A 19451-nucleotide genomic window follows, 5' to 3' on the forward strand; every position below is an offset into this window, starting at 1 on the left:
AGAATAATTCTGTTCACATTGAGAAAGAGTGCGCGAGGCAAATGCAATTGGTCTCTCACCATCCTTATGCATTTGTAACAGGACAGCACCGATTACACATGCACTGGCATCTACCAACAAAGTGGAGACTTTGTTTGTATCAAAAGGTGCAAGAACTTTTGCCTTACAAATAGCCTCTTTGATATTGTTAAAACACATTTCAAGTTCATGTCCCCAAATAAATTTGCAACCTTTTTTTAACAGAGCTCTCAAAAGCAAGGTTTTTTCAGAAAATGTCTCCACAAATTTTGAATAATATTCAATCAACCCCATGAATGACCGCAATTGGTCCTTATCACGGGGACAAGGGGCAGAACGTATTGCGTCAAGGAGATCTCTCTTTGGTTTAACTCGGTTAACCGAAATTTCATGTCCCAAGTATTCAATGTCTTGGACAAGAAAGGAGCACTTCTCGTTACGCAAAGTAAGATCAGTGTCCCAAATTCTATGTAACACATTCTTAAGGACATGATTGTGATCGGCCACCGAATCTCCAAAAACCAAGAGGTCATCTTGAAAGAACACTACGTTCTTTAACCCCTTAAAAATTTTACTGACCAACCTTTGGAACACACTCGCTGCCGATATTAAACCAAAAGGAAGGCGAGTGAATTGGAAAATTCCCTCCGGAGTGATAAAGGCAGTGAGGTGTTTTGAAGATTCATGGAGTTTGACCTGATGATACGCACTCTTCAGGTCAAGCTTAGAAAAATATTTTGCGCCCTGAAGAGTAGATACCATCTCAGCAATATTGGGTAAGGGAAATGTGTCCGCGACAACACACTTATTTAGGGTCCTGAGGTCAACACAGAATCTTAATTTTCCGTCTGCTTTTTTAGAAATGACCACAGGGGAAACCCATGCTGATGCTTCTGTTGGTTCTATCACCCCAGATTGAAGCATTTCTTCAATTAGGAGCTTTACTTCTTTACGAATAGAAATGGGAATTCTCCTTACACGATGCTGTACAGGTAAACTATTCTTCTTTAGTTTTATGAGGTGAGCATAACCTCGCAGTTCACCCAGCTCCTCTCTGAATACAGACCCAAATTCATTTAGAATACATTCAATTGAATCATCTTCTACAACCATAATTTGATTCTTTGCCCTAGGATTGATGACTATATAGAGATCATATTGATGTACCCAACCTAGGATGGGAGGGCCATCAATAAAGACGTACACTTTACCAAAAGTAGATCTTTTCTCAAATTCAATTTCAGATTCAAAGAAGCCAAGAATCTCTATCTTCAGACCGTTAAAACCCTTAGGAGAGATATCACTCTCCACCAAGTTTAACCCCTCCCAGAACATGTCAAATATGGACTTAGGTATAATGGTATGACGTGGTCCCGTGTCTACCATTAATGACACTTCATGGGAATCAATCTTGAAGATAGCTCTTGGTCTGTTTTGTCTTGGATCATCACTAATGACATCAACTTCATCAACGACCAAAAGTCTCTCTGCTTCTGTCACGATGTCATTACCATAGTCATCTACAGTAGCTACTCTTTGCTTGGATTTAGTCTTACACATTTTTGAGAAGTGTCCAATTTTACCACACTTTAGACACTCCTTGTTGGAAGCGAAGCAAAATCTTGCGTCAGATGAATGGCTATTGCTCCCACATCTATTGCAAAATTTATTTATCGTGAAATTCTTTTTTTTTAGGTCTCGGCTAAAGACGCGCGGAAGCGCGTCTCCGCCGAGATCTTATGTTAGGGAGTGTGCTCCCCAGGAGACAGTTTGGGGCGCGCGCATCCCTGGAGCCGATTTGAAACGGGAACGCGCGCTGTGGCCAGGCGCTGTCTCCTGGGAAGCGCAAGCACCACACACGCATGCGCATACACACACAAGCACCCATGCACGCACGCACATACATACATACATACAGAGACACACCCCCCCCTGACACATACGCGCGCACACACACAAGTGCACCGAGGCCCCTCCTCCCCCCTCCCCCGCCGTCACCGTCGCATACACACACGAGCATACACGCACACACACACACACAAGTGCACCAAGCCCCCCCAGCCTTTTGAAACTTACCTGGGCAATGTCGGGGACTCTTCTCTCAGCACGCGGCGCCCAACCTCCTGCTAGCGCGGCCCCGGGTCTCCACACCGCTCACAGGAGCCCCGGGCCGCGAGACGCATCGACTCCGCCTGCCTCCTCTTCCGGTCTGGACGTGGCCCCGCCCCCGTCACAGGCGACCGTGCCTGACTTCCGGGGCGGCCTCCGTGTATTCCGTCCGTGGATTCTTTCCGTGTTCTGTTTTTCTTGTTTATTGTCTAACGGGAAGCCATTGCACACGAGACGTCCCCAATTCGGTGGCAACAGTAACATCCTCGACCCAGCTGTGTGGACGCGGCAACCATTTTGAAACAATATGGCTCTCTGTCAGTGTTATTATCACACAAAGAGATATTTAGGCAATATATGTTTTAATCGTGTTATCCTTTCTTATGTGGCATCGTTTTACACCCCTAGGACAAGAGCAAAGGTAGCAGCCACGTTTTAAGGGAACATTTACGCTACCCAAGAAAGGGGTAACTGCTTCGAGCCCGGCAAGCAGAGATGCGAGCAGATATCGGGAGTGCGTGAGACAGCATCACCCCTCCGCCCTCTGGTCCCGCCGGCTCTCGCGTGCTCCGGTACATAAGTTTCAATTTTGAGAGCCTTTGCCTGGAAATGCATGGAGACCGTCACCCTCTCTGCTGCCCTATCTAGTGCCTCCGTTCATAGAGCGACTGCAAGCAGGTTGCTTCAGGTTTGGCAGCGCGCACCCCCCCCCCCTATTTTCCCCCGATCGGCTCCGCTGAGCCAGCTTGTTGTCTACACTGGGATCACCGGGCAGATGCAATTGCATTTTCGCTGCAAAGCTGAAAATCTCCACGCTCTTTCTAGCAGTTGCTCCTAAGCGATAACTGCGCGCACCAAGAGCACTGAAGTCTCCTGCCACGGCGCCTTCAAAAAAAGTGGTTAATTGAGTCTAAGTGCATGCTGTGGTGGTTTATGAGTGTTTTTGTAATACTGTGTGAGTGGATTGCGCATGAAGCAGCGGGGTGTAATGTTTTTGTGAGCATATGTGTTGGATGCAAAAGTGTTTTTGGAGTAGTCAGGAGCAGGTTGGGGCGTGCGTGTGTGTGTGGATAGGTGTATGCGTGCATCGCGTGTCTGAGGCGGGTGTAAGTTTGCCCTTGTGTGCGCTTTTGCTCATGTGTGTTTTTGCAATGTGGCCAGACCTGGACTCAAGTGGGTGTTTTGACAGTGAGATGATTGGTTAGCATGTGTGCTTTTGTGTGTGTGTGGGTGGGAGTGCGTTGTATTCCTTGCACTAGGAGGGCAGATGACGTCGCTGTGTGTGCATGGGACTGCTTTCTCTGGCCGCGTTGTTCAGGCAGAGGCTCGGTTTCTTTCATTCACGTGAGGCTGACGCTGGAATAACACAGATAATGGGTTTAGCTCTTTCATCTCGCAAAGCAGATGTGCGGGTCCCTGCACCTGCTGACGGGGTTGAAGTCTCTGCTTTGTCCTGCTGCTCACACACACACTCTTGTCCCCCGCCTCGGGAGACAGCCCATCTGGTGGGGACTGCCGGCTCTCTTTTGGGGTGTGCAGCCGGAGAGTGCCACCCCCAACCAGCATTGTCTGCCTCCACTCCTCGTGCTCCACGTGGGACCCACGTCCTCGAGCATGGATTAAAGGGACGGCGTCGCATTTAACTTGCTGCTCTAAAGGTAAAAAGATATTGGAGAGGAACAGCAGGAAACACTGGTTTTCAGGCTCAATGCACTGCTGTTCTGGCAGATAAGTGAAGCATTGCGCAGGGTGGGGATGTGCTGCCCAGGAGCGCACAAGTTTTAGTCGAGGCTGCCGAGATTAGAAGACAGGTCTGCTTGTTCCTACGTCAGCAACAAAGTCACTCAAGAGAGGCACGGAGTGCATGTCTAGGTGAATACGTGCTCTTGTGCCTACGGGCCGGATGTACTTTATTTTTTATTTTTTACAGTTTTATATAGCGCGAACTTGAGCCAAAGGTTTCAGAGCGCTTTACATGAGCACCAGTTGCGTGACAGTCGGACACATTAACTTCTAGGCCGGGGACGGGGAGATGAAGTGATTTGCCCAGAATCACAGGATGCTTGAGTCTCCCATCAGCCTTGAGCCTGGGCCCCAGCTTCAAAGTCGTCTGTTCTAGCTGTTAAGCCACATCCTTTCCCCTCCGAATATCCTGTCACAAAAATTGCGGCGCACTATAGTTGGAGGCTATCACAGGGATGGTGGCCTGGTCGGAAAAGCAGAACACCATGTCTGTTATTGACTTGCAGTAGAGTAGACTTGTTTTACTGCAGTCTGATGTACTTAAAAGAAAGAGGACTGCGTTTAAAATGAAAAGTTTACTTTTTGTTTGTTTCTTTAGTAGTTTTGTGGACCACTGCCTACCCTTTAATAGTTTTTTATAGCCCCCCTCCCCTTGCTGCCTCCCTCACCTACTCTTAAAAAAGCTTTTGCACGTTATTATTATTTTATTTACTTACCTATCCAACTTGGAGCGCTAAATAAGACAAAAGGTGCCGGCATAATTTACAGGACCATGCGTGTGTGGTGCACATGCCTACAAAACCACGTTTCAGTTGCATCATAGGCTATTTTGTATTCCTTTTTTTTGCCATGCTGCACAGCATGGCCAAAACCATTCACAATCCAAGAAGTCCCAGAGTTAAGATCTAGTGGCTTGGCCGCCAATGCTTCTTTCATCTCGTTATAGATAGAGACATAGCCATTTCACTAGCGCGGTACATTTTATCTTCATAAACCTGCTTTTGAAGGTCAATTGCCATATTCTTTGTACTCTAAATTATAGACTGTGTATTTTGGAAGGAATGAAAACTGATAATCATTGTCTAATGCAGATTTTTACTTATAAAGCCACAAAACAATTTAAGAAGAAGAAGGAAACAGCTTGCAAATGAAAAATATTAAATTATACATGCTGTCATTTTTTTTCCTTAGGAGATCAGGCAGTTGATTCTGTTAGCGCTTGATATATTCATGTTATGTATTTGTTTCCATTATTTAGTTAAATATTATTTTCTCCTTTTACATTTCAAACAATGTTCTTAAAATTCAAGGTGATTTGAAGACCAATTACATTTTAAATCAAGCATTGGCAAACTCAATCGGTCTGGCCCTGGAAACTGGTGTGATTTTTTTAAAATCTTTAATTTTTATTGCAAGCATACATAACTTAAAAAGAACAACAAACAAGCATTTGCTATGCAATAGGTCTCGCATTTACGCAAGTTTAAACTATTGGCATTGTAAATGACAATGCCTTTTATTTATGTTTTAAAAACGAAAACGTAAATAAAAGGCATTGTTATTTGCAATGTCTCGCATTTGCGAGAGTTTAACCTTTTGGCATTGTAATTGACAATGCCTTTTATTTACGTTTTAAAACCCAAAACATAAATAAAAGGCAGTGCCATTTACAATGCCACTGGCTCAAACTCTAACAACTGCGAGACCTATTGCATTGCAAATGCTTGTACTGGAGGTCTGAATTTGTTTTTTACAACAGCGATATTATCTCCACCACCATGTTCACACTCCGCCAAATTCCTCTTTTCAGAAACAACAGAGACGTCTTGTTGAGGGCATGACTTGTGAGAATCTAGAACCTTCATGCATTTGCTAGATTCTTCGATAACTTTTGCTAAGTCAATGGCATCTTTTAATGAAGGATTCTTGGCTGCCCAGAGTCTCTCCTGTATCTTCTTATTGGAGCATTGGACAATTAGTTGATCTCTTATAAGCTCGTCATTCATAGCACCGAACTTACATTTAACAGATAATTCTCTGAGTCGGGCCACAAAGTCATCTATGGTTTCTGAGTCTTTTTGGCGCTGGGTATAAAATTTGTATCGGTTCATAAACAAATTCTCCTCCTTTGAAAATCTTATCTCGAGTCTAGCAACAGCCTCCTTAAATTCATCAGGCATTTCTTGACCATTAGCTCTCAAAACTATCGGTAAAAATCTGAACACTCTCTGTCCCTCTTTGCCCAGAGTGCTCAAAAGGATAGCCTTTTTCCTTTTTACAGAGAATTCTTGTCCATCTAGTGCCTCGAGATAATTGTCGAACATTATGTACCAGTCCTCCCAAGGTATCTCTGGGATGCCGGGTTCAGGTAAAAATTGTGGAGGTAAGGTAACCACAATCTGTTGTGTCATGTTAACAATTGACAGTTAAATTTTTTTATTATAATTACGAGGATTTGAAGTTATTGCATGAGCAAACCTCTATTCCGTTTAAATTTGAGTGAATTTCTCTTCTTGATATGCAGGCACCGTGACACTCACAAAAAACGAAGATCGTAGTTAGTTTAGTGTATCTTTCGCGTTGATTGTATTTAAAATGGCCGCCACAGTAATATCATTGAAAACGAGGCTTGGAACACGTCGCTTTGAGAGCTAAGATGGCCGCCACAAAAGAAAAACCAAAACGAGGCTTGGAACTTATATTATTGAGGCTTGGAACGCAGTCTGCGATTATTTGTCTCTAAGGTGATTTCGGTAATTGAGAGTGTGACGTAGGAGCTAGCGTAGGAGAGGCAATGTCCGCTGTAACTGATGCTCTTGCAATGCGCTCGCACTAGGGTGAAGTTACTCACGATTCCGATGAATTTGGCATCTTTTGGCAGAACAAAATTTCTTCAGGAGAACAAAAGATGACATAACCTGCACGCAATGGATTCTTTCCTTTGTTGAAGATCTTAAGCTGTATACTGCTTCACACGAAAACGATGTCTGGAACAAATCATCAGGAATCGTTGAAAGTCTTCATAAGGCTCGCTGACCAGCTTCAAAACGTCGCCAAAATTGTAGTAAACTTCTCAGAGACTTCCAGTGTGGTTGAGCAGATTTATTGTATGAGGAAAACAGCAAGCATCTTCATTTCAAGCTGGCCAGGCACAAACTGTCTCAGCCTAGAAGTCTAGGAAGAGTCAGAGCCATCCACATTCCAGAATGTATGACCAGGTAAGATACAGAGGAAACCATAGGAATAATAGTAGCATAAATATACAACACAGCCCCTAGAAAGCAACGAAGATAGCAGGTGCTGTCTGCACTACCAAAAGATAACAAGCATTGGCATAGCCAATATGTCTCACCTTTGGGACCTTATAAGTGTTTAGCCACGCAACAGTTGATGTTGTTGCACCAAGGATAGTATGCTGGATAACTAAACACTTATAAGGTCCCAAAGGCGAGACCTATTGGCTATGCCAATGCTTGTTTTGTTTAAGTTCACAGATATATTGCTTGTTTTTACAATTCCTTCTACAAAAATTGTTACGGTTTGTTTCTTGAGTCAAATAATTGACATAGCATGGAAAGTGCTGCAGGGGATGGGGGTTGAAAGAACCCTATCTTGGGTGCACATATAGGGCCTGGGCTCAACAAGGGGCCCAGAAGGCTAGTCTGTATAGCTGCAACCTCCTGCAGAACAAAAGGCACATCTACAACTAGAAGAGGCTTAGCATCTAGTACACTGCTTCCATCAACCTGCCACACCAGGGATCTCCACGGTCGAGGTAAGGAGGACATGTAGGCATTATATCCGGGTTAGTGAGAGGAAGTAACAAGACGCAAGGCCCGCGCACACAAAGCATTGCCACCATCCTATTTTGCTTCATCTTCAGCTCCACTTCAAGCCACTCCCTTATGATGCTCTTCAACAAAGGAGTAGTACAAACCAGAACAAGTGCTATGAGTGTAGTACGGAGTCGAAAGAATTCCAAAGAAACGATTAGCACAGAAGTTTCCTGCTTCCAGAGTACATCAATATGCAAATCACCGTGCATGGAAAGCAACAGAAAATATTCTTACCAATAGCAAGGATAAGCAAAGCTTACGCTAATTATTTAACAACAGATTGTTTCTTTTAATACCACTGAATCATTTACCGCTAGTGGCACTACACCAATAGTATATAAAAATGTTAAAAGTACAAATGTTGTAGCTTGAATATTTTAACATGCAGTACCATTAAAAAAAACATTATGATCCATGGCCTAAGACCATCTTGGACGAGTTTTCACTTGTACTCAACTAGGACAAATATAATGTGACTCGTTACATTTGGAAATTAAAGGTATACGGCAATTGACCAGATCATGTTGCCACTTTTTTGACTCTGTGAATGATACAACGAGGTGCCCATACCTGCTCCAGCTCCACCAGTTTCAATCGCCTTCTTAATTTTTTCCTGATCCTCCCATCGCAGCTCTGGAAAACCATCAATATCTGTGGGGGATACGACACGGGCACGCTTCCAGAAACAAGAGTAGTGATGCCAATGAGGCACTTTGCCATCGAACATGGGAGACTACAGAAAAGAAAAGTAAGGTGGTTCCATTAGCTAAGCATATACAAATTGGATGAAAACCGTACATCATAACCCAATTTAGACTGACCCATCATTAGGTGGGAATTGGCACCTGTCAGTAGTGGCACTCCCTGATGGAGAACGATTACAGCCCACCACAGGGGCAGCAAACAGTGCCTGCCTGGTCCAACCCATCAGGTGATTGAAAGTTAACTCTTTAGTAAAGTATAGCAAAAATCCTGACATCAAAATTCTAAAACAAAACTGGTCAACAAATCCACAAATAGTAGGTTTTCCTGGGAAAGTTTCTCACTAAGTAAACCCATATTGTGATGTAAATTTTGCTTTTAAATAAATACCCAAATGTTATAAATTAACTATTTAATCATTAGCTCTGTGTCAAGTACCTGACGGGGACAAAGGTTTATGCACAATAAATGCCCATAACCGAACAATCCTGCACATACATCCCTGCCAGTATTACTAATATAAAGAAACTAATAGCTGCAGGCTTTAGAGGAAATGTCTAGATGGGACAATCCAACTGACATCACAATGTAAAATGTGTGCAAATGTTTATCATAATTTGAGAGAAATACAAACCAGGATGAAGTAAATCTCAGATTAAGTGCATGGATTGTTACGTTATATCACATAAGGTACAGGCACACAGAAACGCCACTTACAACAAGCATTGGAAATGCAATAGGTCTCGCATTAGAAAAGTTGGAGCGATTGGTTTTGTAAATGACAATTTCTTTTTTAATGTGTTGGTCTTGAAAATAGCCAAATTAATAGCTTTGTCATTTACAATGCCAATACTTTAAACTTTTTCAACTGTGACACCTATAGCATTTGTAATGCAACATGTTTTGTATGTACGTGACTTAGATGTATTCATCTAATAAATACAAATGGCTTTTAATTTTTTTAAATAATTAATATTGAAATAAAAGTTCTTGTAATTTATAATAGCAATAGCTTAAACTATTGTAAATAACTTTTGTGCCTAAAATATGTGCCAGTCACACAGGTGCCCTTACATATCTATGCCCACTCTATGCAAAGGGCTAGGTGTCCTATGAAAAACACAGTGTTAGGTCGTGTGTTAGACACACAACTGGACATCTGCGCCGAGGATTTGCACGCAGATATTAGAAAAAAATGATATAACCTCTGCTTCTCTCAAACCCAATGCGCACAATGTTGTAGGGGGTGGACGTTTTAAAACAGCCTTGGAGCAAAGACGAGCACACCAACATCACTGAGGTTTCTGTGTGTCCTCGGTATTAGGTGAAGTGTGAAAGCCTCTATTCTTCCGTTCAGGAAGGAGGAGGAGGCAACAGCTGTAGCCAAATAGAGGGAGCAAGCATTAGCAAATGTAACAAACATTTGCAATGCAATACGTCTTGTATTTGTTTGACTTAACTTTTGAAAATCGCGTAACATGCTGTAAAATAAAGCGGGCGCCCAGCTCTTTAAATAGAGTCCATGGTGAAAAGTGATGTGGGGAAACTGGGGAGATTAAGTAAAATGTAAGCAGTGCCATGCGCTGCGGCGATAAGAAGACGGAAAGGGCGGCCGTGGAAGGTGGGAGGGGGAGTAGGAGAGTGGTGCAGGCGGGGAGCGGAGCCTTTGAAGAGGCAAATGGTCGCTGAGCAGGCATTGAAGAAAAAAATAATCCGCACAACAAACATGCTGTTGTTACACTCCATGGTCCATGCGTGGAGCTGCACAGCGTTTGCAGGCATGGTGCAACAGGCGGGGGCGAGGGAGGGGAGACGAGGGTGCTCTGCAGGGGTGATGGGACCTGGTGTAGAGAAGGCGAGCAGACGACTGTGGGGGGCGGAGGGAAGAGAGGGCAGTGGAGACTGGGGTGGCGACAGGGAGATGCATGCACGTGCATTGGGTGATAAGTTGCTTTCACGCAAGTGTTTATTGTCTAACGTTTTATGTACATTAACACACAGTCAATAAACGACAAGTGACTGCAGCTGGCTGGGCACATATGATGAGGCTTCTATGCGGGTAAAAAAAGGCCTTTATGGCCTGGAAAGGACACGCACGGATTCCAAAGGCCGCCTGAGAAACTCTTTTCGGCCAGAAATGGTGAAAGCGTCTGTATCTCCCGTCAAAGTGAAATAAACACGAGTGCTAAAAGTCTCAGCTTTTTCCCTCTAAACAACATGTCCTCCTGAATAATATGATTTCTGTGCTGTTTCTTAGGCAGGCTAAAAGAAACATATTTCAATAAAAGCTGCCACATAATCTGAGCCCCGGCACCTATCCCGCCACAAATTAAGCTTCATAAAAGCAGATGCAACCCACACTGTAAAAGCGGCACTAGCTCAGCCAACAAAAAACAAGTCTACTCCAGCTTCACCAAAGGGGAATTGTCTACATGACAAAGTTGAGAAACGTTTACATTATTCCCTGTATTTTGCCCCTGTGCACTTACCTATCCTTGCACGTTCTTCTTGTTTACAAATACAAGCACATTTGTTTGCTGTAATGCTTTCTCTTGGGGTGCTGGGATGTAGTTGAACGTGGAAAACATACAAATAAAATACCCTTTATCTGAATCATAAAACGCGACTTTTTCTTCATTTATCACCCTTCTCCCCCAGTCAGATGCAATAGCTCAAGCTCGGGCAAATGCAAAACCTGTTGCATTTGCGAGACTTAAAGCTATTGTTTTTTTAAAACATAAAAGCAGGGGGCGTGACCATATCTAAAGCGATCCGCCCGTGTTGTAAATATAAAAAAACGGGTGACATGCTAACACAAAGCGATGCGCCTGTGCACAATAATTCAAAAATAATGCTTAAAGTGGGCTCGAATAAGTGATTGATTGTGGAAATGAAAATGGAAAACCTGGGGAGAAGTGATAATGATTGATAGTGAACTTGAAAACCTTTGTGAGATGTGGTGATGACTGATTGTGAACTGGAAAGCTTGGCGAGTTGGGATGATGAGTGATAATGAGGACAAGGGAGGGTGGTGGAGGCAAAGAGGGAGCGTCATTAAGGATTAAGGTGCGATCTGTAGAGAGAGAAGGAGAGGAGAGAACAGGATAGCAGGGGGGAGAGGGGGGCGGATACAATGGCACCAGTGAGGAAGAGGAGGCGGGCAGGGGAAGAGGGTAATCAGAGAGGCATGCAGGTAATTAAAGAGGCAGGTCGTAATAAGAGGCTAGAAAAGGAAATAGGCTGACTAAGCATCAGCGGGTAGAAAGTAACTACTGAGTTGGAAGGAAAAGGCAAAGCGGCAAAAGGACGCGAGAGGCAGGAAAGATTTACAAAAAAAAAGGAAACTGGGCACAGTGCTAGCTAGGCAGCGTGGAGCAGGAGCAAATTAATGAAAATAAAACCCATGATAGCGGGCATCGCGGTAGGCAGCGTGATGCCCGAGCACAATCATTTAAAATAAAAAAAAGACATGAAACCAGGCGCCATGCTAGGGAGCGGGGCGCCCTAGCACATTCATTGAAAGAATACCATAAAACCGGGCACCGTGCTAGGGGAGAAGCTTTTGACGCATTATTTAAGATCCATAACTGGATTTAGTGAGGTGATGGTGAAAAGGAAAACAGTGGTGAAACCTGGGGATTTACAGCCTTTAAAGGCAGCAATGCACTTAATATGCACAGCTGTGTCTAAAACTCACGCTGCGCTGCGGGAGCCAAAGGGCTCTGCTGAGCGTGAAAAGTATTGAGGACACAGTATTATTTAAGATGGTTTCGAGCTCAAAGGATGCGGCAAGAGTTAAACAAGCAGCTGGATACTGAGACCGAAAAAAATAACAAGGAAGAGGGAAAGAAAGGATGGAGGCTGACGGGCCAAAAGAAGGAAAGGAAAGAACGAAGGAAGAAAGGGAGCAGGGTGAACAGGGCACGCTGAAGGGCGAGGGAGGCGAGGGAGGGAGGAGAAATGCGAGAAACGTGTGAAGCAGGGGCGGGGGTAGCGGATACCTTTGAAGTGAAGCTAAGCTTCACTTCAAAGGCTTGTTGGCACAGCGCACGCTGGGGGATGACTGTGGGAGGGGGGCTGGTGTCTGTGCACGCGCTTTTTATGGGAATGCGCATGCGTATTGAGCAAGCTTTCACGGGCACTGCAAGAAATCGCCTGGGAATCGCCTGATCTCGGTAAGCTCTGGTTAAGTCCCTATATATCGAGCTCCCGCTCAATGCGCATGCGCATTGAGATAGGTCGCTCGACCTAAAAACGCCCATGACAAATGAGACCGAGTCTTAAATGCTTAGAAGAAAGAGGGAGAATGTGTCTGCAAATGGAATCATTGGTACGGTACGTTTTAACAAGTGTCCCTTCCAAGTGTCAAGTCCTGCTGCAATCTTGTAATAGGGAGTTATAAAGCTACTCTACAGGCGAGGGACTGATACCCAACACCCATGACGAGAATAGGTAAAAGGATGCCTTATGCTGGTTACACTCTGCAAGGTATATCCTGAGGCTGTACTATAACCGTGGAGCCTTAAAACGGTATCGATGCACTTGAGATCAACAAATGAACATTTGCCTGCCAGCATAAGCCCGAACCAGGCAATGATTCATACCAACAATCATCCAGCTTATATGTGCCAACAAAGTCTGCTTATCTTAAACTGGCTTCAACATGCAGTACCAGCTATACTATTTAATCTCTTAAATGAGTACTTTCAGTCAAATGTATCCTCAACAGTTAGTCATGTGAACAAAACCACTTGCTTCAAGTGTAATTGCTTTCTAATCAGTTTAAGGTACAATTAAATTGGCATGTATACTTCATCTACCTATGCTTGAACAGTGAATTCGACATAAAATGTAATTTTCTGCAGACTATCACTTCATGAATTAATCTGTTTAAAGATTACAGAATTTAAATATGTCCTCCGTCCTCCCACCACACCAACTATAAGTAGAGAACCTTTGACACGCTCTCTCTTTGGACTCACATATTGATAAACTCACTCAAGGCTGCCACCTACAAACCAGCATCCATTGGCAAGTTTCTACAAGACCCCATAACATTACTCCACAACAACTTCTCATTCAGCTAAGGAACCTTCCTCACCGCCCTTCAAAAATCCTACACTGGGCCCAAATAATTTTGCAAACTTACGCCCCGTCACCCACTTATGTTTTTTTATAGGAAATGACATTGAGAAAGCAGTCACTAACCAATGCATTAACCAGAACATTCTTCTACAAAAGTACAGGTCTTGCTTCAGGCCCAATTGCAGCAAAGAAACATCTATTGGCCCTGTAATCCACAATGCACCTAAATCAATCAAAATAACATACGATCCATAATAATCCTGCTTCACCTATGCAGCCTTCAACCATGTCAACAATTATGCATTGAACCACATCCGGGGCATGGGCTTCATGGGAGGGAGGGACGACAGACAGACAGACTACAGTAATTGTGCTATACCCTTACTGCACACACTGGGTTTCACCTAACAGCACAACTTTATCTAAGAGGGGTCTGAAGACCGCACTCTCACTAATATAGATGAAAGGTCAGGTCACACTAAAGATTCACAAAACGCAACACCCTGCCACCAATGCTTTATGTAATGCTTCCAGGGAAGGGACAGTAGTCCACTGTCCAGTACAAGGGAAAGCTTTGTAACCCCTCCTGCTCACAGACCTGTTCTGGACATTGCATTAAGTGGAACAGCCATAGGTCTCTGCACACACACTACATTAGCATGGGGCTAGGACAAAACAAAAAGTCAGGACATCAGTTTCACCTGAACTTGGGTACTCGCAGCATTGGCACAGTGCCTAGTTAACAAGCAGGGGACATTCCTATCCCAAAAGAAATTGATAGCGAAATAAGTTCAGTGTTCAAGAGTGACACATTGCCAGTACTTTTGGTTCTGGAGATAAGTACAAGAGACTTGAAGATTGGTGGCATAAAATGAGCGTGCGATAGAGAGAACGACAAAAAAGCCACAATGTATGTGTGGTGCTAAAGAGTGGAAGACCAATATAGTTTGCTAAGGCACTTGGAGCTGGCAAGTCAATTGCACATTGACAACATGCATGTGCACAGAGAGATTGTCCACGGACAAGCCACAAAAAAGTAATATATTTGTGGCATTGCAAAGCACTGTCAGTGAGCTGACCTTTGGCGACGTTCTGGTTCTAAAAAAGGTGACGCAACCATATCTGCAGGTAAGGATGGGCATGGTGGTATGCAGTAATGATGCCTGCTAGACAGGTGATCTTCACTAACAAAAAGGCCAATGACTTCCAAGGTCCAAATTTGCAAAAACTAGTCGACATTTTTAGAGCCACCCGTCTCAGGTGAGTAGAAATGAAAAAATATCTGCATATATCAAAACAACATTTGTATTCCTCACATAAAAGAAAAAAAGTACCTTTTTACCATTTCTGAAGTAATGTGCCGTCTGCTTGATTACACTTTGAGTACCAACTTACTAGACGACCATCACTCGGACAACCTCCTCTTACACTCCATCCACACACACCGACTTCCAGGGACACTCTGAAAGCTCCACCAGCCTCAGTCTCCACCTCTACCCCAGGGAGACTGCCTCATCTTCAGCCAGGCTTGCTCTCAAAAGCATCTCCACCAAGCAGCCCCTCCATCACTCACATTTAGAAGCTAAACGTCCCCTTTCATAACTGCACCCATTATCTTCAAACCCAACAGTCCCATCACCAAATCCCCTCACCCACAATAACTATTTCCCAATAAGCATCAATAGTTCCACATATCAAATAAAATACTTTGCGAAATGTGAAACTTTCAAACACTTTGTGCCTTCCTGTTAAGAGTAACTCGCCCTTCTCGTCAACTGACTGGAATTGTATTTTTTAAACTTTGTTGGTTCATGTAGTATCACTGCATTTAAACAGTCCTTGGCTATATTATACACTACATATGGCTGGTTCACTGAACTATATAGAGGCATGTTTGAACACTTACACTTCCAAATATTTAGGAGCATACATAGATAAAACAAGAGCCAGAATTGCTCTGCCTAGCATGCAACTGGTTCACTCTCCTCCAACCTTACTCCCTTTTAGTCTGCGTCCTGTAAGATTACGTTAAGTTTAAAGCACAGATGTTTTGCAAGAAAGAGACAAGCTTTAACTTTCTCCTTTGCCACTGACACAAACATTTCTTCAGAGCATGCTAGCTCCTGGTATGCCAGTTGCAAAAAATGATGACAGTAATGCCTTCTGTATGGCTTTGCAAGCTGCACCCCTGCAATAAGGAACCCAACTGTGAGGTTCCACAGTAATCAAGATATTTTGTACCCAGCGTGCACATCAATCATGCAAGGACGCTGAGCCCTGAAATGCATGAAAGTATTGAGATCCAGAGCAGGTCTCTGTGGGATGAAGGGGCAAACTAAGTATATCGCGGGGCAGGAAAGTCCCCTGCACGTACAAAGTGCCAGACAGAATGTGAAACTTATATCCTTACTTATCTTGGCTCTGGCATCACGCTAAACTAGCTGCAAGTAGAGGCCTGGGACTGTCCTTGACAATGTGAGGTCCAGCACATGTCCTGTGAGCTGGAGGAGCACACAAAATATGCCCTTTTCTAAAGGCAGTAGACTAATTTCCTTGCACAGGGTACATCACACTCGATCAATGGTGGCAGCGTGCCGTGTTTTATTAAATTCATAGTATGACCAGAGCTTTAACACAGAGAACAGATTACTGACCTCTTTTGTGTAAGGTCCTGCTGTTATGTAAAACTCAGAACCTTACGTGGACGTTTGGCGTGAAAGTTGGGTGTTTGTGTGAATGTGTAGAGCAAGAGCTTTGCATGTGGTAGGATTCTGCATGTTGTACGAGTGAGTATTTCGGCCAGTGGGGTCCATTTCGCGTGCCCTTGGTTTACGATGGCACAAGATGGAGGGTGAGGATAGCTTCCTCAGACAAAAGAAGAGAAAAGTATTACCTACATTTCTGTAGTTTGACCGAAATAGGGCAAACTTTAGAAATCCCACGAGGGCCTTGTTAGCAAAAAGCTGCTGATTAATGTTTTCCTGATCCCTGCCATTTGATAGAGCACAGACATGGGTCTAGGACCACAATTTCTGTTCATCAAGATGAGGACGATTGTAGTGAGGGCTCGTCCTTTTGTCTGTCTCCTATTACTGCTTCAAGAAGACGGATGACAGCCAGGTTTAACAAGCATTTGCAATGCAATAGGTCTCGCATTAGGAAAGTTTGAGCTATTGGTATTGTAAATGACATTTTTTATTTATGTGTTGGTTTTGAAAATAGCAAAATTAATAGCTTTGTCATTTACTATGCCAATAGTTTTAACTTTCGCATAAGCGACACTTATATCATTTGTAATGCAATATGTGTTGTATTTACGTGACTTAGATGTATTGATATTACAAATAACAATGGCTTTTATTTTTTTTAATAATTAATACTTAAATAAAAGCTATTGTAATTTATAATGGCAATAGCTTAAACTTTTGTAAATAACTTTGTGAAGATTATGTTCAGTGTATTTTATTGTGACGAAAATCCAAGAACAGAAGTGAAATATTAACATCTTTTTGTGACATTTGTAATAAAGTTTGAAACATTGAGAGAATATATTTGAACCAGTTGTTGTTGAATGGTTGCACAGATTGATGCTGTGTAAATGTAAATGTAAATGTATGAAACTTATATAGCGCAGGACTTACCCTGGGGCATCTCCGCGCTGTGGTGGCGCTGAGTGATGCTGTGGCGTTCAGTTATCCTTTGGTAGCGCATAGTGATGTTGTGGTGCCCCTGAGTGATGCTGTGGTGCCCCTGAGTGATGCTGTGGCGGTGCTGAGTGATGCTGTGGTGATGCAATAGATAGATAGAGGGCGACAGAGATAGAGTGAGGGCGACAGAGATAGAGTGAGGGCGACAGAGATAGAGTGAGGGCGACAGAGATAGAGTGAGGGCGACAGAGATAGAGTGAGGGCGACAGAGATAGAGTGAGGGCGACAGAGATAGAGTGAGGGCGACAGAGATAGAGTGAGGGCGACAGAGATAGAGTGAGGGCGACAGAGATAGAGTGAGGGCGACAGAGATAGAGTGAGGGCGACAGAGATAGAGTGAGGGCGACAGAGATAGAGTGAGGGCGACAGAGATAGAGTGAGGGCGACAGAGATAGAGTGAGGGCGACAGAGATAGAGTGAGGGCGACAGAGATAGAGTGAGGGCGACAGAGATAGAGTGAGGGCGACAGATAGAGTGAGGGCGACAGATAGAGTGAGGGCGACAGATAGAGTGAGGGCGACAGATAGAGTGAGGGCGACAGATAGAGTGAGGGCGACAGATAGAGTGAGGGCGACAGATAGAGTGAGGGCGACAGATAGAGTGAGGGCGACAGAGATAGAGTGAGGGCGACAGAGATAGAGTGAGGGCGACAGAGATAGAGTGAGGGCGACAGAGATAGAGTGAGGGCGACAGAGATAGAGTGAGGGCGACAGAGATAGAGTGAGGGCGACAGAGATAGAGTGAGGGCGACAGAGATAGAGTGAGGGCGACAGAGATAGAGTGAGGGCGACAGAGATAGAGTGAGGGCGACAGATAGAGTGAGGGCGACAGATAGAGTGAGGGCGACAGATAGAGTGAGGGCGACAGATAGAGTGAGGGCGACAGATAGAGTGAGGGCGACAGATAGAGTGAGGGCGACAGATAGAGTGAGGGCGACAGATAGAGTGAGGGCGACAGAGATAGAGTGAGGGCGACAGAGATAGAGTGAGGGCGACAGAGATAGAGTGAGGGCGACAGAGATAGAGTGAGGGCGACAGAGATAGAGTGAGGGCGACAGAGATAGAGTGAGGGCGACAGAGATAGAGTGAGGGCGACAGAGATAGAGTGAGGGCGACAGAGATAGAGTGAGGGCGACAGAGATAGAGTGAGGGCGACAGAGATAGAGTGAGGGCGACAGAGATAGAGTGAGGGCGACAGAGATAGAGTGAGGGCGACAGAGATAGAGTGAGGGCGACAGATAGAGTGAGGGCGACAGATAGAGTGAGGGCGACAGATAGAGTGAGGGCGACAGATAGAGTGAGGGCGACAGATAGAGTGAGGGCGACAGAGATAGAGTGAGGGCGACAGAGATAGAGTGAGGGCGACAGAGATAGAGTGAGGGCGACAGAGATAGAGTGAGGGCGACAGATAGAGTGAGGGCGACAGATAGAGTGAGGGCGACAGATAGAGTGAGGGCGACAGATAGAATGAGGGCGACAGATAGAATGAGGGCGACAGATAGAATGAGGGCGACAGATAGAATGAGGGCGACAGATAGAATGAGGGCGACAGATAGAATGAGGGCGACAGATAGAATGAGGGCGACAGATAGAATGAGGGCGACAGAGTGAGGGCGATAGATAGATTACAGTGAGGGTGATAGATAGAGTGAGGGCGATAGAGTGAGGGAGATAGATAGTGAGGGCGATAGAGTGAGGGCGTGTAATTATGTGGCACTGAGTGGTATTGTTTGGAGTGTATGTTGCATTGAGTGCAGTGTAATTAAGGGTTGTGTAATTATGTGGCACTGAGTTGTATTTGGAGTGTATGTTGCATTGAGTGCAGTGTAATTATGTGGCGTGTAATTATGTGGCACTGAGTGGTATTTGGGGTGTATGTTGCATTGAGTGCAGTGTAATTATGTGGCGTGTAACTATGTGGCACTGAGTGGTATTTGGAGTGTATGTTGTATTCAGTAGACTGTAATTGTGTGGCGTGTAATTATGTGGCACTGAGTGGTATTGTGTGGGGTGTTGTGGTGGACGTGGTGGTGGTGGACGTGATGGTGGTGGATGTGGTGGTGGAGGTAGTGGATTTGGTGGTGGTGGTGGACATGGTAGTGGCCTCGTGGTGGTGGTGGTGGAAGTGGTGGTAGACGTGGTGGTGGTGGACATGGTAGTGGCCTCGTGGTGGACGTGGTGGTGGCGGACATGGTGGTGGTGGACGTGGTGGTGGTGGACGTAGTGGTAAAGGTGGGTGTGGTGGTGAAGGT

General features: G+C 44.6%; 1 protein-coding gene across 1 annotated transcript in view; it reads right to left on the bottom strand.

Moving 5' to 3' along the window:
- PARP1 (poly(ADP-ribose) polymerase 1) overlaps positions 1 to 19451 on the bottom strand; it is a 468102-nt gene that overhangs the window by 434671 nt on the left and 13980 nt on the right. The window contains exon 2 of the mRNA XM_078647552.1: positions 8277 to 8439. Coding sequence (XP_078503678.1) covers positions 8277 to 8439 — 163 coding nt within the window. The remainder of the gene's footprint in view (positions 1 to 8276; positions 8440 to 19451) is intronic.

Source organism: Lissotriton helveticus, chromosome 6 (assembly GCF_964261635.1).
Source record: "Lissotriton helveticus chromosome 6, aLisHel1.1, whole genome shotgun sequence".
Taxonomy (NCBI): domain Eukaryota; kingdom Metazoa; phylum Chordata; class Amphibia; order Caudata; family Salamandridae; genus Lissotriton; species Lissotriton helveticus.